Genomic DNA, 24,565 nt, shown 5'->3' on the forward strand with positions numbered 1-24,565 from the left:
ATTCCAATCATGACTCAGTCCCTGTATCTCAGAGCCCTGCCGTTCCAAGGTTGTGTATGTATATATCTTACCTTATCTCTGTTCCCTTCGGCCCTTTCACTTATGCCAATTATTCCCCCAGCTGCCCCGTTTTTCCCATTCCCTCTCCCTCCCTGTATATTGCCCCTCTCCCTCACCCCCCGTCTCTCCTGTGCCCAGCCCCTCCTTCCACCTTCTCTTGATGCTTTCTGCATCATTCAATAATTTGCCAAGAGAATCCTTCAAGGATGAATATCGAGGCTTGAAGTTTTTCTTCAGTTCCCCCAGCTTGAGAAATGCTGTGCATGTTCTTCCCCTTTGGTTTTCTGACTCCAGATCTTTGCACATTTCATTATAATATTTGACTTTGTCTTCTCGAGCTGACCTTCGAAATTTTCAGTTCAACTCTTGCGCCTCATTTTTTCCATTTGCTTTAGCATCTCTACGCTGAAGAGAAAATTTCAGTGTCTCTTCTGACACCCATTTTGATCTTTTCCTTCTTTCTTGTCTTCTTGCATTCTTCTTGTATGATGTTCTTGATGTCATCCCACAACTCTTCTTGTCTTCGGTCTTTAGTGTTTAATGTATCAAATCAGTTCTTCTGATAATCTCTTAATTCAGGTGGGATATATTCAAGGTTATATTTTGGCTCTTGTGGACTTGTTTTTATTTTCTTCAGTTTTAGTTTGAATTTGCATATGAGCAATTGAGGGTCTGTTCCACAATCTGCCCCTGGCCTTTTCACTGATTTGATATGGAGCTTTTGTATCGTCTTTTTCTGCAGATGTAGTCAATTTGATTTCTGTGTATTCCATCTGGTGAGGTCCATGTGTACAACCATCTCTTATGTTGTCTAAAGAAGGTATTTCTAACATAATTGATTTTGCAGAATTCCATCATGTGATTGCCAGCATCATTTCTATCAAACCAAGGCCATATTTTCCAACTAGGCATTAAGGAAGATTAAATAGACAGGTATTGGGCATTTTGAATAGGATACTCATGTATTTTATTATACCAGGAACAATATATTGAAGAGGAATTACATTACATACATCATTAAAAAGCATTTCTTGATCTATCATGCAGTACAAGCTGTCTGTGATAAGGTAATATACATACACCTACAAAGAAGATCAGTTAATGCCACTATTATTAAAATATACACAACAACCACTGAAGCCAATGATGATGAAACTGAAGATTTCTACCAACTTTAGTGCAAAACTGATCAACCACTTAAAAAGAAGTGTTGACAATTGGTGATTGCCAACTTGTAACTGGAACGTGAAAACTGGAAAAAGTAAAGATTAGTAGTTTGAAATTATGGCCTTAGTAACAGAAATGGAGATTGCATAATAGAATTTTACAAGACTAATAACTTATTCATTGCAAATACCTTTTTCCAACAACATAAACAGTGACTATACATGTGGACCATACCAGATGGAGAATCTCAAAATCATCAGTCAAAACAAGGAAAAAAGGGTTGATGGTGGAACAGACCATCAACTACTTATATGCAAATTCAGGCTGAAGCTAAGGAAAATTAAAGCAAGGAAATACTGATTTTAAATCAGAAAAGGTGTGTGTCAGGATTGTATTCTTTCACCATACTTATTCAATCTGTATGCTAGGCAAATAACACAAGAAGCTGGATTAAAACTGAAGGAAAACGTATTAGCAATCTGTGCTATGCAGATGACACAAACTTGCTTGCAGAAAGTGAAGATGATTTTGTGGATTGCCAGAAGGACAAACAAATCTGTACTGGAAGTATCACAACCAAGTTTCTTAGAAAAAAGGAGATGATCATCAAAAAAGTGGTAGATTCCAGCTCAAACATAACAATTGTGAGGATAGTGCTAAACTGGGCATGTTTCATTCTGCTGTGCAAAATGTCACTATTAATCGGAACTGACTCAAGGGCATCTAATAACAACTGTAGCATATGACAGCCAACTCAGTAGAGACAAAGTGTATGTCTAAACATGTTTTTGAATTTTAATGTATGCAGTATCTGTTCAGTGTAAGTAATCACTATTCCCATTCCCATGTCACAACACAGGGACATTCTGAATCTTCACACATACATTATATCCAGCTCACTTGTGAGAATATCTTACTTCCTCCTCACACTCTCTTCTTCTTCACCAGTGTTCAATTTATCTTGGGATATTATCCCTACTTCAGCGCAAGGTATTTTTCTTTTTTATACAAAGAACTGCTATTATTTAACCTAATTATTTTTATTCTCTTATTCACATACTCTTACGATTTCTCACTCAAATCTAGTTATTCTTTAAACTATAGTATAACCAGACATGCTATTCAAAATTACATTTCATTTTCCACAGTTTAAACTGTTGTATAAGGCTTTTGTGTAGTTTTCTACGTATATGGATAAAATATATACCAACATGGAGCAATGGCTAGTCAAAAGTCCTTTCAAGAGTTAAATAAGCAAATGAAGACATTTCAAAGTTTTACTGATATTGAATGAAAGGCATTACATGCTATAATAGTCAACTAAATATATGATCAAAAGACGTGTGTAATCCTACTTGGACTTAATTATTTTACTTCTGTCACAACTCCCAACATGATTTTGGCAAACTGAGTCCCTCAGTATTTTATTAGATTGTGTTCCAACAATTCTCATAGACGGTTAAACCAAATAACTTCCAAATATTAATTATAAAAACCATTCTAAAAGCAAATTAAGAGAAATTGAAAATACCTGTTTCTTCTGTCCAATTCGATGAGCTCTAGCCTGTGCCTGTAGATCATTTTGTGGATTCCAATCAGAATCAAATATAACAACAGTGTCAGCAGAGGCTAAATTAATCCCTAAGCCTCCAGCTCTTGTGGAAAGCAAAAAGCAGAAATCCTGTAGGGAATTCCAAATGGGCAAGACCTTTAAATTCTTCTAAACTGTGATTATGAATAAAAATGAAAATAATTATTAAACAGTTTTTCTGAATCTTAAAGTAAGTTACAGGTATGCCCCTTTGGCTGCTTAAATGATTGTATATTCCTGAGTGTTTTGGTGCACATCGCCCCCCCAAAAAAAAGAGGGAATAGAAGCAAATACTATTGAATGATTAAACATGTAGGGAATTGCAATCATTGCAACAATACAAATACGATAGGATGAGTATAAAACTGATGTTCCCCATGTAAACTATCACTCAATTCGCAATCCTTGTTTTTTTATTTTTAAGTTACAGATAAAACCAAAAGGTAGTTCAAAAGGTAGTTCAAAAGGTAATGAATAAGTATTTAAATCTCTACCTAAACTGATTAACCAGATTTCAAAATGCAAATAAATATGAATATAGCAAACACCAATATAGGACTACTTCTGGTAGATGGAATATGAGTGGCATGAGGTCTCAACATATCTGTGTATTTTATTTCTTAACAAAGTAACTGAAAAGCATCCATACCTCTGATCCTTCAGCATTAAAATGATCTAAAGCCTGTTTCCTCAGCTCCCCTTTTATTGACCCATCCAACCTCTAAAATAAAACACAGTAACAGTCAATTAAAAGCAATTGTGAAATGAGTATAAAAGTATTGCCTGAATATGCTTTCATTTTAATTACAAATAACTTTTATAATTATTAACTGATTATAGACTAGAAGCAACTTGCCTGCATCAAACAGACGGACCAAACTAATATTTTGAGAAGCTATGTTGATGTTTTCTTGGTTTTTATATAAATAATAAACTAAATATGAAAAATTTAAATAATTTGTCCTTAAGAGTATTGGTCTAAGTGAAATAGTCAATGGTAATTAGTCACCTCTTATGTGAGGGGGCTTCAAAAAGTTCGGTGAAAAATGGATTTAAGGTTAATGGAATTTTTATACAAACATTTTGAAACTACTTTGTACAAAGTAGGGAAACAAAAGATAGTATCTAAAAAGTTAAAATAAAAAAAGTATTTGCTGCTCTTTTTTACATAAAAGTAAAGACAATTCCTTTTTAAAAACTTAAAAGCATGGTATATTTAACCAAAAGAAAATTATAAAAATTATTCTTTCTTAAAAGCGATATGGTAGAAAATAAGAGACTAGGATTGGAAACTGGTACATACTTTTTTTTAAATTAAAAAAAAATTTTTTATACCCTTTAACCATGTACATGTAACAATTTTTTTAAAAGCAAAACTCAAATAATGATCCCATTTTTCTTTTTCCTTTAAATGACTACAAATGTATTATGATCATATCACTAAACACCTGTTTTTCATAACACTTAACAAGAGCTGCCATGTTATATTTATTTGCAATTGCCTAATATCTGTCTCCCAAGCCAAGTTTTATGTGAATTGACTTCCAAACTACAATTTTAAATAAATATTCAATACATGCAATATATGTTCATTTTGTTCTCTAGGAACCTCCCAAAAGTTATTCTAGCTTTTAGTCAATAAATTATGCATTATAAGAATTATGAACACCAATAAATCATCCTATTTTTGGAAGTAATGACTAAAATCTTAGCAGATCATGAGCAGCCATATAAGGTGCAACTATTGGTATCTTCCTGTGTGGAGGAAAGAAGAATGATGAAAATTAAAGAGGGTTACAATCAATTAGTCCAGTGGATTAATGGAACATTATCCACTAGACTAATGAATGAAAACCACTCACAATTCAGAGACCAGAAAAACTAGATGGTGCTTGTTACCACTATCAACTGTCTTAAACAGGGTTACATTATAAGGTCTTGGATAGAATGGGAGAAAATCTTAAACAAAACTCAAAATTTTTTTAAAAAGACTGGGCTTATTGATCAAAAAGAGACTGGAGGAACCCAAGATTATGGCCCTCAGTCACCTTTTCAGCCTGGAACCAAATTCACCCTCATTGAGCAATTTTCTATCAAGCAGTAGATAGATAACACTAGTAAGGTATGCATACCTTAGAATGGCCAACCATTTATAATCGAAAGGGGAGCATTTACCTACGGACAAAACTCAAAAGGGGTGGCAAAGAAGGTGAGGTGGAAACAAGGGAGGAGGTGGGGGTAAGTGATGTTACATTGAGGGGTTGCAATCATTGAAATGAAATGAAATATATGATTTGTTGAATGTAAAATGGATCATTTGCTCTGTAAACATTCATTCAGTTCACAATAAGAAGTTAAAACAAAAAAGAAAACACACTATGAACACATCAATCTTCAGAATCTGTAGCAGTCTTTGTAGTATTTCCCAAAACTGCTCTTCTATAGGCAGCAGGGTAAGGAGGAAGACAAAGAGTCTTTACACTTCTATTTTCCTTACTCAAAATAAAATCTAATACAAGGGTGCTTCAGTAAGTTCATGGAAAATGGAATTAAAAGATAAGGAGCACTTCCAGCAAGATGGTAGACTAAGCACACATGCTACACAGTCCCTCTACAACGAAGATATGGCACAGCAAATGAAACACACATAGATGGTAATCCTGAAACCCTGAGCTTCAGAGGAAAGGTTAGAGAAGTGGGCTGAATACTTACTGGGAGGAGAAGCTGAGCAGGGACAGCAAAAGGAGGAGACTGACTGGTGAACAGACTGCCGGCCAGACACGGCATGGCCATCTTGAACTTTTGTGAGCAGCTTTGGAGACAGACAGACAAAACTAGATAACTTTTGGGGCAGATGGTGGCTGGGTGGTGCAGATTCACAAAGGTGATTATTGATGGGAAAATTCCACTCAATCCCTTGGTGACCAAAAAGGTGTGGTCAGGTCTAACCCTTATTTACCACTGGTGCAGACCCTGCTTTCCTCAAATTCAGAATCCGGTGGTTGTGATCCTAACCACTGTGAGGTGGATGCCGGCTACACCACCTTACTACCTGGATTCAGGCAGGCTCTGCTCCATACCTATAAAACCTGCAGAGCTTGCAGGCCAGCATTAGACTAACAGGAACCCTAATAATCAGTCACTCTGCCCCCCAGTTGTCCTTTGATCCTGACCAATACTACAATCAGCTAGTTTAAGGTCCCCCACAAACTATTTCTAGTTCAGTTACACTGAACATCGATAACAACTAGATCTATAGAACTCCATTGAGACATTATTTCTCTACTACCTTGTGAGTTCCTTGGCTGGCAGACGCCCCCACTGGTTTATCCTTTCTAGGTCCCAAAACCTGCACAGAATTTTTTGTTCCCTTTTGTTGCTTCATTGTTTTTGTTTGTTTAGCCTTTCTTCTATTTCTTCCTCCCCTTCCCTTGATTTTTATCCTATCTCTTTTGTTCTTTTTTTTCCTTGTTTCTCATTTCCCCTCCTTATTTTTATTTATTTTTTTCTCTAGATTTTCATTTACTACTACTTTCTAGTTTCTTTCTCTTAAGGAGCTCTGGTAGCGTAGTGGTTACGAATTGGGCTGGCTGCTAACCTCAAGGTCGGCGGTTCAAAACTACCAGCAGATCCGAGGGAGAAAGATGAGTCACTCTGCTCCCGTAAAGATTTACAGCCTCAGAAACCCTGTGCAAGGTTACTCTGAGTCGGAACTGACTCCACAATACTTAACAACAGCCACAATCGCTTCTCTTGGGCTCAAGTTTAACGATTGTCAGGATTGCACAGGACAGTGTTATTTCTGTTGTGCATAGGGTCACTATGAGTCAGAGTCGACTCAATGGTATCTAACAACAGCAACAGCAACACATCTCTTTCTCTTTTCATTTTCCCTCTCTGGCTTTTTGTGTGTGTTATTTTTTCCTGTTCATTTATCTTTTTTGTTGCTGCGCATTTTATTTTCCTTTTTCCTCATATATTATTTTCAGTTTTCACTATAGTTTCCTTGTTTGTTTTGTTTTGCTTGCTTGTGTGTTTTCTCATCTTATCCCACCAGATAGGAGACAGTAACCATGTCTATATAGCCTAGCCACAACCATACCTTCTGCAGCTCCACTCATTGGGCAAGAGCTAATAGCAGATTCTGTACCACCTGACAAACAACAGACAGCAGTCAATACCAACCCACACCACCTTAAATTGAGCTGTATTTGCAGTGAACAGAGAACAGTACACACACTTCTATTCTCTCATTACACCCTCAAGGAGGCAGTAGGTAAGAGCATACCAGCATACAATCAAGTAAACAATACTATGATACCACAATGCCTCAAAAACAAGAAACAAGTCCAGTACATACAAAAAAAAAAAAAAAAAAAATTCCTAAGATGTTCAGACAGAAAATTTTTCAGCGGAAGAAAAGGTAACGGCACTACCTGATAAAGAAATAAGAATGGTATTTAGGTTCCTTCAAAGAATTGACAGAAAGCAAGGAGAACATCAGGAAAACACTACAAGAACAGACAGACAAATTAAATGCAAAGTTGAAACAACTGAAAATCTGCACATAGAAATCCCAAAGATTACAGGAGAATTTCAGAAATAGACAATACATTGAAAAGGGCAAAAGAGTAGATATGAATCATTGAAAGCCAGAATTAGTGAGCCTGAAGATCAATCAATAGAAGAACAATCAGAAAAAAGGGGGAAAAAAATCTAAGAAAGCCTAACATAAATGTGGGACACCATGAAAAGTAATAAATTATGGGTGAATTGATAGTGACTGGAATTCCAAAATAAGAGACAATAAAACAATGAAAGTTGTGGGAAGAAAACTTTCCCTAACATTATAAAAGATGAGAAGCATTCAAGATGCTGAATGAACCCCAAACAGGAAAAACCCCACAAGAAAAATCAACAAGATATCACAATCAAACTTTCTCAAACCAAAGATAACAAAAGACTCCTAAGAGCAGCACTGGAAAATGAAAAGTTACCTACAAAGGAGAACCAGTAAGAGTAAGTTTGGATTTCTCAGCAGAAATCATGGAGGCAAGAAGGCAATTTAAGGATGACATAGTAAATACTGAAAGAAAAAAACTGCCAACCAATACCCATCATATGTCCCTCAATTATAATAGTGTAATTAGGACATTTACAGATAAGCAGAAATGAAAGGAAATTTGTAATAACCAGACCAACATAATAAAAAAAATACTAAAGTGTATTTTTTAGACAGGCAACAAACAGCAGACAACAACCTGAGATAAACATTCACAACAATCTAGATATAGGTATATTCAAAGTAAAACAAATCTAAAAGACTGAAAAACAGGGAACCAGAGAACCAAATTTATAATAAAGTTTACTTCAAAAAAAATGAAGAATAATGTAAATATAGAACTTCCAAAATGGCGAAATCAAGAAAAAACAGATGGTTTCTAATGGGAGGAAAAAAATAATAAATTACAGGGTAAACTCAAAATTAATACAATACACCTTCACATCAAAATAGAAAAGATGAGAATCATAAAGATTTATTGAGCATTATTGATACAATGGCAATAAAGAAAATGAAAAACACATAAAATGAATGCAATGCAGAAAATTACATAGAACAAAGAAACCTGCAGTACAATAAATAAACACACAGTGAAACAACAGTAATCAATTCATGCCTATTGATAATTACACTAATAGGTTAAATGCACCAGTCAAGAGAGAAAGAGGAGCAGAACAGATAAGAAAACAGCCTCCTTTAATATGCTGTCTGTGAGAGAGACACCTTACAAAGACAAAACACACTAAAAATCTAAGGATGGAAAAGGTATTTCAAAATAATAGCATTCAGAAACAGGAGTGGCAATATTTATCTATAATAAGAAATATTAAGGTAAAACTAGCATAAGAGACAAAAAAAGTATCATGGTTTAAAGGGCCAAATGAACAAGAGAACTAAACATAATAAATGTCTATACTCCCAATGAGTCTGAAACTATATAAATAAATCTCTAATAGAACCAAAGAAAGACAACTCTACAACAGATTTTAATACACCACTTTTGTTGGACAGAATTAGAGAGAAACTCAACAAACATAGAAATACTAAACACAATCAACCACTTAACCTCAAAGATTTATACAGAGCACTCAGCCCAACAATAGCATAACACACATTCTTTGCCAGTGCACATGGAACATTCTCCAGAATAGACCATATGTTAGGCCACAAAGCAAACCTCCATTAGATTTTAAAATATCAAAATACTACAAACGTTTCTTCTAAATTCACAACACTATAAAATTAGAAATCAATACCAGGAAGATCAAAGGCAAAATCTAATACATGGAATTGAATAACACCTTGCTTAAAAGCTACTACATAATGTAAGAAACAAGAAAAGAGATTAAACAAGAATGAAAATACATTACAAAACCTCTGGGACCCAGCAAAAGCAGTGCTCAGGGAGCAGTTTATAGGAGTAAGTACACCCATTCAAAAACAGTTTAAGAGTCAGAATCAACACCTTAATCCAACATCTACAAAAGTTACAAAGAAAGAGCAGTAAAGTAAGCCAACAACCACTATAAGAAAACAAATAATAAAAGTTACAGCAGAAATAAATGAAATGGAAAACAGAAAAAGAAAATCAACAAAAGTAGTAGACTTTTTGAAAAGCTTGAAAAAAAAAATCAACAAACTGCTGGCAAATCTAACAAAAGGACAAGGAAGCAAAAAAAAAAAACAAAAACAAAAAACAAACCATGAATAATTGATATAGGTGGCATCACAACAATCAACTTAAAGAAAAAGGGAAACAGAATGTTATGACGAATTATACTCCAATAAATTTGAAAATCTAGGGCAAATTTCTAAATTACATAATCTACTGCTAACCTCAAGGAGCTCTGGTAGCGTAGTGGTTACGAATTGGGCTGCAAACCTTAAGGTCAGCGGTTCGAAACTACCAGCCGCTCCGCGGGAGAAAGATGAGGCTTTCTACTCCCGTAAAGATTTACACCCTTGGAAACCCTGTACAGGGTCGCTATGGGTCGGAACTGACTTGATGGCACTTAACAACAACAACAACAACAACTGCTAACCTCAAGATCAGCAGTTTGAAACTACCAGCTGTTCCGTGGGAGAAAGACAAGGCTTTGTGCTCCTGTAAGGAGTTAGAGCCTCGGAAACCCTATGCAGGTCGTTATGAGTCGGAACCTACTCCACGGACCACTACCACCACTTAAAATTAACAGTCTGAAGCAGAAAATTTGAACAGATGTGTAACAAAAGGAGAAATTGACAAAGTCATTAAAAAACTTCCAACAAAATATGTCTGGGTCCAAATAACTTTATTGGTGAACCTTACTAAACATTCAAAAAGCGAACTGTCACCAATTCTATTCAAACTACTGCAGAATATACAAAAGTATGGACAACTCCCAAATACATTTTATGAAGTAAGCATAACCCTCACATAATTCACAATAAATTAAAAAAAAAAAAAAAAAAATTATAGACCAACATCTCTCATGAGGAGTTCTAGTGTGGCACTGTAACATAAGCACTGAACTGCTAACCACTGGGTTGGCAGTTCAAGCCCACATCAGTTGCTCCTTGGGAACCCTAAACAGGGTCACTATGAGTCAGAAAAAATGGGAGAGGATATGGATACCTCAATTAAGAAGACATCTAGGCAATCAAGAAACATATGATGAAATGCTCACGATCATTAGCTACTGTTGTTGTTAACTGGCACTGAGCCTGTTTCAACTCATAGCAACCCTGTACAGTGCGCTTCCAAGGCTTTAAATCTTTTCAGGAACAATAAGCTTCCTATCTCTCCTGTGGAGCAGTTGGTGGGCTCGAACCACCTACCTACCTTGTGTTTTGCAGTCCAGTGCTTTCTCCTACATTAGCCATTGTTATTGTTGTTGTTAAGTAAGTGCTGTCAAGTCAGTTCTGACTCATAGCGACCCTGTACAGGTTTCCAAAGAGTAGCTGGTAGAGCGATGCAAATCAAAACAATGAGATATTATCTTACTCTAGCACTAACAGCCAAGTTCAGAAGTGCTGCTGTGGGATAATACACTGGATTACAAGGTCGTCTGAAACTCAAGGTTGGTGGTCAAATTCACCAGCCACTCCTCAAAAACCCTATACAGAGTTGCTATGAGTTGGAATCAACTCAATAGCAATTAACAACAACTGTGGGAAAAGGTACAAAGCTTTCTTAGATTAGATAGAATACTGCACGAATGAGCAAACCCTCTATAATGCTCAAGAAATATGAGCTGTGACATAAACAGCAACAAAGAGGGAAGACACACTTTAACTTGGATGACAGGAAAAGCAATATACAAGAGGGAGATTGACAAAAGCAAGAGAAAGGATGATGGTAGTGGAAAACACAGGAAGGAGACACAGGGAGCAATTCAAGAGTTAAAGTGAATAGAGGTATATGCTCATTAACTGTTGTTATTGTTAAGTGCCGTGGAGACTCACAGCAACTCTGTATTGGGTTTTTGAGGAGCACCTGGTGAGCTTGAACCGCTGACTTTGTGGTTCAAACTGACCTTGTAGACTAGCACATTAACCTGCAACACCACCCCAGGTACAGAGATTTGTAATCATTGTAATGAAATGAAGCGTACAACTGGTTGAATGTGTGACAAATGATCTGCTCTGAAAACCTTCACTCAATTCACAAAAAAAGTTTAGAAAAAATAGCAATAATGAAATTTTCCATGAACTTTTTGAGGCCCCTTCATCCGTAAAGATTATTTAGATTTTTTCTATCATTGAAATTCTGCTTAGCCCAGTTTGAAATATAAAGCAAGCACAGAAGAAAAAAAAAAAAATTTTTCTTTTGGAAAAATTGCTTTGCTGCTAAGTGTTAAGGTCAATAAAGAAAATGGGAATAGTAATACAGTAGGAAAAAATTAACTGGTATCGGCATAATTATTATAGAAAAGTAAAATTGCGCTTCATTTACAAAATAATTTCTACAGTAACTTTGTCAAACATGGCTTAGGAATTAGATGAAATTCTAAATCATAATATAAACAAATTTAAATGCTTACTTGAAAGGGGAATTGACGGTATTTCAAATATTCTGCAAGTATATCTAACATCCGCACCATTTGAGAAAAAATAAGAACTCTATTGCCTCGTTCTCGTAAGCGAATTAACAGCTTGTCAAGGAGAATCAATTTTCCACTACTTCGAATTAAGTGCTAAGGAATCAATAAAACAATTGTTACTAACAAGTTAAAGAATTAATGAAATGAAACAATGTTCCCGTTTACACTTCAGATGCCTTAACTATTTCAAGTTGAGATGCTAAATTGCTATAATATTGGAAAACAGCTTAAGTTTAAAAATTTTTCTAGGCCTTTTACCCTTTTGTTCTCTGACTTAAGCTAATTTTTTCCTAGCCATTTAGCATCTATGTTTTTGCTGTATTTCCCAGGGAAACATTAGCACCATTTCATTTTACTATTACAATATTTCTTCAAAAAACCTTAGTTCAAAGAAATTACATTGGAAGACTCAGGAACTAAGCAACCAAACATTTAAAAAGAGTATACAATGCATTCTAATTTACAAGTATCAATCACTGATTCTTGCACTTTAGTGCACTACAATAGCTGGGTAGTAGTTGTGCCTTCACATTTCCAATTTGTCTTCCAGAACTAATAAGAGGTTATGATCTGAAGTCAAGACATCTTTCTTGACTACCATTTGTTAAACCACAAATTCAGGAAAATCATTATGAGTGACATACAATAACAATATTGCTTACCCCCCGCCCCCCCCCCCCAACACACACACAATTAAGAGAACAGCAAGGAACTTGTCTGCCAGAATTTTACTGAAGTCCAGTCAAAAAAAAAAAAAATCTTTTTTGGGAAACTGATCAAAATTACTTTCATAAATTAACATTCTTAAAGCTTTTAAAATAAAGACTAAAGAATCAAGATGGTTATTTTAATAAGGCAGAGAGTTTCTAAGCAACACATTAAGTCACTGTGCCATTTTCATTTATGAAAATTAAAATAGACATTTCTAGAATTCTGATTTACCACAAAGTAGCAAATTTTAAAAGTTCTTACTTGTAAGGCCTCCTGTTTATTATAGAATTCATTATTATCTGGTGGTTTTATGAGGTAGCAATGGTTACAACATTTCTTTAGCTCCATCATAATGTTCAAAAAGCCTGAGGTACTGCCCTTGGAACCCTTGCTGAGGGCTTTGTAATTTCTAGTTAAAATCCATCTTTTAAAAAGAAAAAACAACCATGAAAATAATGTTTAGCAAAACAATGAATTCTAAAACACGAACAATCTAGCATCAAAGCAAAATTACATAATTTTGAAATCCACAATGATCTACAATGGACAAATTTTGTACCAAAGATCAGAAAACCAAACCAAAATGGTTATCATCTAATGAATTTCAACTCACAAGGACCCATAAGGGCAGGGTAGAACTGCCTCACTAGTGTCCCAAGGCAGCAAATCTTTATGGAAGCAGACTGCAATAGCTTTCTTTTATGGAGTTGCTTATGGTTTCCAACTCTTGGTTAACAGCCAACCACTTAATCACTGCATGACCAGGACTCCTACATTAGACTGATAAGAACACATATCTGAACCATAACCATAAATTAATACAGCTTACTGTATTAATTCGTTTCTCCCTGAAATTTGTTACAAAGATGTCCAACTGTATAATCCATTTTAACTTTCTTATTTCAGAAGTAGTTTCGGGTATAAGACAGCTAATTAAGTTTTGCAGACCTAAAAGAAACTTAAGTATTCTTGGTTTAGTCACTGACTCAAAAAAAAAAAAGTCTTTTCTTTTCACCATAACCTACTTTCTTACTGTTGTTATTAAGTGCCAACAAATCAGTTCTGATTCACAGCAATCTATACAGGGGCATAGGTTTCTAAGGAGTTGCTGCTGGGTTTGAACTATAGATCTTGCAGTTAGCAGAACAGTGCTTATGCTACCTATAATAATTCTTTAATATCAGTTTATATTTTCCCTTTGCGCCTTTTTTTTTTAAACCTAAGATTCCATTCCAGGACTCCATTTTCACTTATACCACTTTTTATTTTCTTCCTTTTAACAAGTACTAGAAGGTACTTTCATTAGTTCTTTCTAGGGTACATATCCTTTCGTGAACTTTTTTTTTACCATAGGTTATTTAATATTTCTATAAAAGCAGAATAGAAAGTAAAAAAAGGTACCCAATTAAGGGCAATGATAAATGACATAAAAGGAGGTCAGGGATTAAAACAATCTAAAAAAGCATATGGATCTACCTAACAATTTATGGGATACACAGAGGATGTATTAAACTACATTGTTGTCGTTGAGTGCTGTCAAGTCAATTCTGACCCATAGTGACCTTGTATAGGGCTTCCGAGGAGCAGCTGGGGAGCTTGAACCGCCTTACCTTGTAATCCAAATGGCTTTGCAGTCTGGGGCATTAACCCACAGCGCAACACCAGGACTCCTAAACTACATTTAAACTACATTTTAAGAATGCAAATTGCAAGAAAATGAAAATGCTATAACTGTTTACTCCATGAGGGAGGGAGAGAGGGAGAGAGAGGGGGACAGAGAGGGGGAGATAGAGGGAGAGAGGGAGAGAGAGGGGGACAGAGAGGGGGGGAGGGAGAGGGAGAGGGAGAGGGAGAGGGAGAGGGACAATTGTTAAATGAACCTTGTTCCAGTCCGATTCAAGAAATCTTAAAAAGAAAAAAAGGCACAAAGGGAAAATATAAACATTAAAGAATTATTGTATTTATAGATGAAACCGTTTTACTTTTAGCTTATTTCAAAATAATGAGGGATGAGGGAAAAGGGAAAGGTTAGGGATATTGTACAATTTAAAGTTAAAATTGTTATTAAGATAGCTTTTTCTTTTAAATTACCTGAAAAATGTTACTATTTAGACATAGCATATATAATTTATAAAAGTTATAATTTATTACTAGTCTTTAAGAAAAGACCCAAAGGGAAAAAGGCTTTTAAGAGGGCAGATGAGGACTTATAATTAAATATTCATAATGTGTTCTATATACAGCTTACTTGTAATATTGTTTCTGTAAAGCACTCATTTCCATTCTTAAAATCTGTTCAACTTTGGCAGGAAGAGATTTTTCCACATCTTTCTTAACTCTGCGTAACAGGAATGGCTCAAGCTCTTTGTGAAGACTGGCATAACCATATTCTCTTCCTTTGCCATGTTCTTCTTCAAAATCTTCCCAGGAAGAAAACCTTCAAAATTGAAGAAAATAGTTAACAGCTCAATGAGATTTTTAGTTCAGTCATTTTATTATAAGGCCTAAAATTATTTTGTGTTGCCTTGACAGCTTTGAGACTTCCAGGATCCCAAAAAAAGTTCTCCTTTTCTCCCCAGACATGCCTCCCACTCATTGTAAAGTCTCCTAACCTGGTTAATGCCCCTATTAGTTAGATCACTTGCATGACATGCATTTCTATAAGCCTAACAGGTTTAACTTTTCTGCCAGTCCCTGAAATTATTGAAACAAGCCAATCCTCTCCTACAAGAACCTAATCTACTTGTTACTATAAAGTCTGCCATCCCATTGCCTCCGTTTGTTCATTCTGCTACCGAGGGCAACCGCATGTGGCTATGCATAACGCACAATATCTTCCTTTCCAAGGTTGTGAATATATGTAAATAACAAATGACTATTAATTTCATCATATTAGGTGCCATGTGTTTGGCCATATGTGGAACTTCTTTTCTCATCTACAGAATGAAGAGGAGATGAATAAAAGTCAAATGATTTTTATCTCAATAAAAGACAATGAAAAATAGATTTTTAGAAAAAATATAGCTACGTAAAATCAAATTAATATAATTTATATACTACTATTGCAATCTCAGGAGCTCTGGTAGCATAGTGGTTACAAATCGGACTGTGAACCTTAAGGTCAGCTGTTCGAAACTACCAGCCGCTCCGTGGGAGAAACATGAGGCTTTCTACTCCTGTAAAGATTTACACCCTCGGAAACCCTACACAGGGTCGCTATGGGTCGGAACCGACTCGATGGCACTTAACAACAACATTGCAATCTCTGTCTTCCATGAAATCAATTATATATATGAAAGGAGTTTATAAAATTCATGGAAAAAATTGAATCTTAAAATATATTGAGACAGAAGGTTTTGTAAAAGTTGTTTTAATAAAGTATATAAAAAATTTCCTTGAGAAAAAAAATAAAGATGATATATTTTCCAGCATGTGAGTACTATTCACTAAAACATTTTCCAAAAAATAATTTTTTTAAGTTCTAAATGGTGCTATGGGATAATGGACCAAAAGGTCGGTTTGAATAAGGTCAGTGGTTCAAATTCACCAGCCACTCCTTGGAAACCCTGTAAGAGGTTGCTATGAGTTGGAACCAACTCAAAGGCACTTAAAAACAAAATCTATAAAATACGTAAGTGACTCTGGACAAGTTATCAATCTTTGTCTAATCTAGCACCTTGTAACTTGTTACTGCTACTATTTAAAGACTGCTATTTGTTTCAGTTTTTAACTGTTGTAACTTGTTGTTGTTATATGCTGTTGAGTTGGTTCTGACTCATAGTTACTCTGCATAGAAATTCCTAGAAGATGGTGAGTTTGAACCACTGACCTTGTGGTTACAACAGACCTTGAGGTAGAGCGCTTATTCAATATGCCACACCAGGACTCCAGGCTTATTCATAAATTAAGGAACCTTGGTGGCACACAGGTTAAAGTATTTTGGTTGCTAACCAAAAGGATCAACAGCTGGAACTCACCAAGTGCTCTATGGGAGAAAGCTGTGTCAGTCTGCTTCCATAAAGATTTACAACCTTGGAAACCCTATGGGGTAATTCTACTCTGCCCTTACAGGGTTGCACTGAGTTGGAATTGATAAGATTGCAGAGGGTTTTGGAAATTTGAAAAATCAAATATTATAAAGTATGAAATATACCACCCTAAGTTCCTTTTCTAAAATCTGTGATATAATATCTTAGGGCAATAAAACCTTATTACCTATACTTAACATTAACATACAAAACTATGATCATTATCATTTCAAAATTCATCTTACTTTTCTGGCATAATGAAATGTAGCAAAGACCAGAGCTCTTTGAGGGAGTTTTGTAGAGGAGTTCCAGTGATAAGGAGACGGTGATTGGACTTAAAATCTATTAAAGTCTTATATAGAAGGGAATCATCATTCTTTAATCGATGTGCTTCATCTACACCTATAAAGGCCCAATTCAGACCTCCAAGGAATGCCTTAAAATAAAGAGAAAAATTTAGTTAATATTTCGAGAGAAAACTAGCCTTCCCATTTTAAGTTGAACACAAATTATTCTAAAATGAAATAACATTAAAATGAATATATGCATAATTTTCAAAAAAAATTATTTCAAGATCTATTGGAATCAAAGTAAATCATCATGCAAAATAAAGTTCCTAGAAAATAGAGCATAATATCATGTCAAGCCACCACATGTCTGTCAGTTTGTCATACTACGGTGGTTTGTGAGTTACTATGATTCTGGAAGCTACACCACCGGTATTTTAAATACGAGCAGAGTCACCCATGGTGGACAGGTTTCAGATGAGCTTCCAGACAAGACAGACTAGGAAGAAGGAGTGACAAACTACTTGCGAATATTTAGTCACTGAAAACCTTATGAGTAGCAGAGAAACACTGTCAGATATAGTGCTGGAAAATGACCCCCCTTAGCTTGGAAGGAACTCAAAATGCAACTGGGGAAGAGCTGCCTCCTCAAAAACCTGTGATATGCAAATGATACAATCTTGCTTGCTGAAAGTGAAGACGACTTAAAATATTTACTGATGAAGATCAAAGAGCACAGCCTTCAGTATGGATTGCATCTCATTGTCAAGAAAACAAAAATCCTCACCACTGGACCAATAAACAACATTCTTATCAATGGAGAAAAGAATCAAGTTGTCAAGGACTTTATTCTTCTTGGATCAACTATCAACAGTCATGGAAGCAGTAGTTAAGAAATCAAATGATGTATTGCATTAGGCAAATCTGCTGCACAAGACATTTTTAAAATGTTGAAGAGCAAAGAAATCAGCTTGAAGACTAAGAATCGTCTGACCCAAGCCATAGTATTTTCAATAACCTCATATTCATGCAAAAGCTGGACAGTGAATAAGGAAGACCATAGAAGAATTGATGCTTTTGAGTTATGATGTTCAAAGAGAATACTCAAAGTGCCATGGGCAGCCAAAAGAACAGACCTTTGTTGGGAAGTGCAGCTAGAGTGCTGCTTGGAGGCAAGGATGGCCACACTTCATTTCTCATACTTTAGACATATTGTCAGGAGGGAACAGTAGCTGGAGAAGGATACCATGTTTGGTAGGGTGATGGGTCAGAGAAAAAGAGGAAGATCCCCAACAAAATGGACTGGCAAAGTGGCAGCATCAATGGGCTCAAGCATTGATGGCAACGATAGTGAGGTTGGCCCAGGCTGCTGTGCATAAGGTCGCTATGAGTCATTACCGATTCGATGGCACCTAACAACAACAACAACAAATCATGTCAAAGGTTTTACTAAATTATCATTGATAAAGGAGGGGGAAATGGTGTAATTTAAAATTTTTACAGAATATTTTTATCCTAAACCAAGTCTTCTATTAATGTCACTGTAGAGAAAATATGATATTTGGAATAGTATCTTACATTAAATACAGTAAAAAGTTTTATGGACTATAGATCTCTATATAAACTTTGGCACCTAACATAACCTTAGGCAAGTTCATTAACCTCTTTGAGCTTAACTTTTCATTTCTGTCAGTAGAGATAGGAAATGTCTTATAAAGTAGATATAAGAATTATACATGACAGTAATAAAATGCATTTAGCACATTGTTTCAAATAATGCTAGCTTAACCATTAAAATATGTTCCTGATCTCTAAAGAGCACAAAAATTCAACACAAAATTCACTTAAAATTTTACCAACAGTTTGAAGTCACCATTTAGAAAAGTTCTGTAAAAAACCAGATGGGCTAATTTTTATTTTTAGGTTTTGCAAGCCAATACACAGTCTGTCACATATACTTCAATTTCCTATAATCAATTAAAATTGAAAAATTATTCTTAGCTCAAGACCATAAAAGACAAACTAAATTTGATTAAAGGCTGTAGTTTGTGTCACCTTAAATAAAATTATTCTCTCAGCCATCCCAAATACACTATAAAAGAAATAAATTATAGACACCAAACAGATAAAAAATAGATAACACATACCTTATCCTTCAATAAAATTTCATAAGTTGTTAACAGTATATTAAATTTTAACCGTTTAGTCTGAGGATGCATCCATTCATGTGTTCTTATCTATTAAGAAATTTTAAAAGTAATTTTAAGAAAAACACTGAAGTAAATTTACTTGTATTTCTACAGCTAAAAAAAAATATTAAATCCATTCAATGTACACATGTAACATATGAGGAGGCTTCAATAAGTTAGTGAAAGTTGGTTTGACCTGCAAGGTCAGCGGTTCAACCTAACCAGCCACTCCTCAGAAACCCTATACAGGGTCACGTGAGTTGGAACCAACTTGATGGCAGACAACATCATCAATAATGGTATGCTAGGGGACTTCTGGTGTGGTGCTGTAGGATCAGCACTGGACTGCTATCCACAAGTTCAAACCTACTAGCTGCTCTGTGGAAACCCTAAACAGTGTCACTATGAGTCAGAGCCAATGTGATTGGCACGTATTAACAAGTATCTTAGGAGTCCTAGTGTGGCACTGTAGAATAAGCACTAGACTGTTAACTGCAAGGTCAGTGGTTCAAATTGAGCAGCCACTCCACAAAACCCTTATATAGGGTCACTATGAGACAGAATTGACTTGATGGAACTTAACAAGTCATGTTAAGTTAAAGGAGCCCTGGTGGTGCTTTAAGTTAGACACTGGGTTGCTAACTGCAAGGTCAGCAGTTCAAACCCACCAGCACTCTGAGGGATAAAGATGAGACTGTCTGCTCCATAAAGATTTAGATTTACAAAGTCAATATAGGGCCACTATTAAATCTTTGTTGTTGTTGTTGTTATGTGCTGTGGAGTCGGTTCCGACTCACAGCGACCCTGTACATGGTTTCCAAGGCTGTAAATCTTTACGGGAGAAGAAAGCCTCATCTTTCACCCGCAAAACAGCTGGTAGTTTCGAACTGCTGACCTTGCTGTTCACAGCCCAATTCATAACCACTACGCTACCAGAGCTCCTTTGATAAATAAAATGAAACAGACGTTTTTAAGAAACACTTTTCATTGAACTAAGTTCGTTTTTAACTTAAGGTAAGTGAAAAGTCATTTAATAACATTAAATTTATGGAATAAATATGATGGCTAGGGTTTTCCTTTGGAATAATTAGAAGGGGGATAGTATGCAGAGGTACAGAAAAAACAAATCTGGCCATGAGTTATAAACCACGATATTTGAGGACGGGTACATGTGGGGCTAGAGGTGTTATGATTTATATTCGTTTGTCTGTTTTAATGCATGATAAAATTTTTCCATTAAAAAGTTAAAATACACATGAGGAGACTTAAACAAATTCCTGGAAAAATACAATTAAACAATAACTGAATTTTTCAAGTCTCCTCAGATATAAAAGTAACAATGAATCAAATACTGACTCCTACAATAGTCACTTAAAAATGCAATTAAACTTGCACTCATAATTTGTGGCAAATGTAATAGTAGAGGACTCCTGGTGTGGTACTGTAAGATCAACACTGGACTGCCAGTTCAAACCCACCAGCTGCTCTCTATGGTGATGGTGGTGGTGGTGGTGTGCTAAGGAGTCAGTTTCAACTCACAGCAACCCTGTAAAGGGTTTCCTAGTCGGTAAATCTTTACGGAATCAAAGTCTCATCTTTCTCCCATGAAACGGCTGACAGTTCGAACTGCTAACAGTGAGATTAGCAGCCTGATTTATAACCACTAAATTACCAGAGCTCTGTAACTGCTCTCTATAGAGGGTCGCTGTGAGTCAGAACCAAACTAGAGAGCAATTTGGTTACAGTAGAAACCAAAAACATTAAAGACAAAATAAAATATTTGTTCAAATATGGCTAGCTTTCTACATTGATAGGAAGACAACTCACCATGTTTCTGCTGTTAATGTCACCTAAATAAACAACAGCATTCATTTGGGATGCCCAAGTCTGAATTTCTCGCTGCCAAGAAGTGAGAGTAGAGAGTGGAACTACTAACAGAAAAGGTCCATATAATTGATGTTCATGAAATAAATAGTTCAGAAATGAGATAGTCTGTATTGTTTTTCCAAGACCCATTTCATCAGCAAGTATGCAACTATTTCCTCTACAAAGACAAGAAAAATTGATTATGCACTTAATAGATTCAAATTTACAAAAAACCCATCATTTTAAGAGTTTATATAAACAGTTAAATATAACTAACCTGATCAGTATTACATATTAAATTAATATCACAAATAATAATGCCAATTTTATGAGTATAAATAATAAACATAAAGGCCCCTGGCTAAAGTTATTTCATAAGCAAAAATAAGGTAAGTTCCACCATCGTAAGCCAGAGACACTTACAGATCAAGTTTTTCTTTACTCAGTTACAAGGGGCTTCAAAAAGTTTGTGCAAAAATTCCATTATCCTTTAATATCAAGTTGAACATACAAAGAGTATGTGCAGGTGGAATAGGAAGAAAGGGTTTAAAAAAAAAAAACAAAAACACACAGCTAAGGAATAACTGTAGGATAAAGAAAACAGCACATAGAATGAATTAAGTGAAAAACTCCAGCATGGGGTGAGAATGTACATACATTATTATTTTTAAGCTGAATAAAAACATATTTATGTACTGCAATAAACAAACAGATTAAACTTAAATTCCATAGGATTTTTTTTTCCCCTAATATGTATTTAATGTGGTTTATATATGCTGGGGAATATATAAATTTACATATAAAATGTCTAAAGGTCTTTTACCCTTCTGGGAATTTCTAAAACTATTTTCATTCCAATTCTTCTGTTTATAAAATTCTTACCTTCTCAAATTAACTAATACATTCAAAATATACTTACTTGCACCAAGAATGAGCAAGCCAATTTAGCCCATTCAGTTGGTAATCTCTTAATTCTAAACCCTCATGCCCTCCAATGTAGGATGGTTGCTTCTTCAGGGCTACAAACCTTGGCCTTTGTTTTAACACCTTTAGTAAAAATAATATTAATATGCAGAATTATTAAACAAGAAACTATATTAAGAGATACAAACAGCTTTCACCATAAATTGGGAAAATTTTATTTCAAATCATCAAATTTAGAGATGCAATGATTCAAAATACAACAGAAAATACAGTCAAAGAAGACTGTTTTTGTAACTGTCACAGAATGCAGAATGAAACACTTCCCCCCCTAATTCTGGACAAAAAAATTGAAGAGGCTAACTAAAATCTGCTGAAATACAAGTCCCTAACATATAGTAACATCACAAGCAAATGGTGGACTAATGCGTCAGAACGCATTAGTCATTTGAACTGCAAGGTTGGTGGTTCAAGCTCACCAGCTGCTCCTTGAAAACCCTATACAGGGGTCATTATGGGTTGGAATCAACTCAATGGTACTTAACAACCACCACCACTTATCTGGAAATAACACCATTCAAACCATTCAACACTCATTAAATCCTAATGTCTAAATCATACAAATTTAATCCAACATTGTAAGCAGAAAATAAATCATGTTGTTGTTATGTGCCATCGAGTCGGTACCAACCCATAGCAACCTTATGCACAGCAGAATGAAACACTGCCTGATCCTGGGCTAACCTCACTACTGTTGCCACACTTGAGTTCATCCATGCTGCCACTTAGCCAATCCATCTCGTTGGGGGTCTTCCTCTTTTACTCTGACACTCCACTTTACCGAACATGATAGCCTTCTCCAGCTACTGGTCCCTCCTGACAATATGTACAAAGTATGAGACAAACTTTGGCCATCTTGGCCTCTAAGGAGCACTCTGGCTGCACTTCTTCCAAAATGGATCTATTGGTTCTTTTGGCATCCCATGACACTTTCAATATTCTCCTCCAACACCATAACTCAAAGGCATCAATTCTTCTAGTCTTCCTTATTCACTCACTGTCCAGCTTTCACATCCATATGAAGCTATTATTGGAAATACCATGGCTTGGGTCAGGCACACCTTAGTCTTCAAGCTGGTATCTTTGCTCTTCAACACTTTAAAAAGGTCTTGTGCAGCAGATTTGCCTAATGGAAGATGTCATTTGATCTCTTGACTGCTGCTTCCGTGAGTGTTGATAGTTGATCCAAGAAGAATGAAGTCCTTGACAATTTCATTCTTTTTTATTGATAAAAATGTTGTTTATTGGTCCAGTGGTGGGGATTTTTGTTTTCTTTACATTAAGATGTAATCCACACCGAAGGCTGTGCTCTTTTGATATTCATCAGTAAATGTTTTAAGTCCTCTTCACTTTCAGCAAGCAAGGTTGTATCATCTGCATATCGCAGGTTTTTAACGAGTCTTCGTCCAATACTGATGCCACGTTTTTCTTTAAAGAACCTAGCTTCTCAGATTATTTGCTCAGCATACAGGTTGAGTAAGTATGGTAAAAGAATACAATCTTGTCGCACACCTTTCTTAATTTTAAAACATTCAGTGTTCCCATGTTCTGTTGTAACAACTGCCTCTTAGTCCAGGTACAGATTCCTCATGGGCACAATTAAGTATTTTGGAATACTCATCCATAAATCTTAAAACTACCATTGATAATAACTTTGAGTATAGTGAAAAGATCTTGTACTCCGCAGGGCAGCTTGGATACTTAGTTTATGGATTTATCCCTCTTTTTAAAGAAAATATCAACTACCTTTTATATCAAGTATTATTGCAAGTTTCCACCATATTTTCACTATTTGTTCTCCCCATCCTATTACATAACCATCATCACCAATTTATCTCTCTGACCTAATTTCACTCACCAAGAAAAAAAGCAACAGTATGCAACGTGTTAGAATAATCCTATAAGCAAATATAAGAACAGAATTTCCTGTAAAATCTACCTACCCAACTAAGCAGTAGTACTCTCCCTTAGTGTACCTCAAATAAGATTGCAACTCTCTATTTGTGATCATAGTATTTATGATGCTTATAGAAACTTAAAATAATTAAAATGTCAAATACTTACTTTACAATCTTTAAAAGGAGTTGTTTTTGACTGATTCCTGCTAAAATATTCATCTATACATGCTTGAAACTTTTTGGAAATGAGAGCACCATCTTCCCAGCTACACTCTGAGTATGGAAGGCCTTGCCATTTGCAATAATAATCAGGATAACCAGCTGCTGATTTTTGGTTGGAATGAGCTGCAAGATAAATTGAGTACTTATTTCATTTTTGTACACATTTAATCTTATCAGAGAAATAAATTCTTAAAGACTGAAAAACAAGTAAAAATTATTGTGCAGTGGCTCCATAGGATAAAGAATGATGGCAAACCACAAGCTTGGCAGTTGGAGCCCAAGGGAGAAAAGACAAGGCTTTCGGCTCCTGCAAAGTTTTATAGCCTTGGAAACTTCATACAAGGGCTCTATAAGTCGGAACTGGCTAGAGGACACTTAAAAACACCAACACCAATTTATAAGACTTCAGTAAGAGAATGCT

At 35.5% G+C, this 24,565-nt stretch overlaps 1 protein-coding gene across 1 annotated transcript in view; it reads right to left on the bottom strand.

The window, feature by feature from the left end:
- The window catches only part of CHD1 (chromodomain helicase DNA binding protein 1), a 132,478-nt gene that overhangs the window by 54,816 nt on the left and 53,097 nt on the right, over positions 1-24,565 (bottom strand). Inside the window, exons 9-18 of the mRNA XM_006875694.1 lie at positions 24,089-24,267; positions 21,963-22,090; positions 21,005-21,221; positions 19,136-19,225; positions 16,947-17,137; positions 14,922-15,110; positions 12,935-13,097; positions 11,903-12,055; positions 3,468-3,539; positions 2,759-2,908 (exon numbers count right to left, since the gene is read on the bottom strand). Coding sequence (XP_006875756.1) covers positions 2,759-2,908; positions 3,468-3,539; positions 11,903-12,055; positions 12,935-13,097; positions 14,922-15,110; positions 16,947-17,137; positions 19,136-19,225; positions 21,005-21,221; positions 21,963-22,090; positions 24,089-24,267 — 1,532 coding nt within the window. The remainder of the gene's footprint in view (positions 1-2,758; positions 2,909-3,467; positions 3,540-11,902; positions 12,056-12,934; positions 13,098-14,921; positions 15,111-16,946; positions 17,138-19,135; positions 19,226-21,004; positions 21,222-21,962; positions 22,091-24,088; positions 24,268-24,565) is intronic.

This window comes from Chrysochloris asiatica, unplaced genomic scaffold (genome assembly GCF_000296735.1).
Source record: "Chrysochloris asiatica unplaced genomic scaffold, ChrAsi1.0 scaffold00335, whole genome shotgun sequence".
Taxonomy (NCBI): domain Eukaryota; kingdom Metazoa; phylum Chordata; class Mammalia; order Afrosoricida; family Chrysochloridae; genus Chrysochloris; species Chrysochloris asiatica.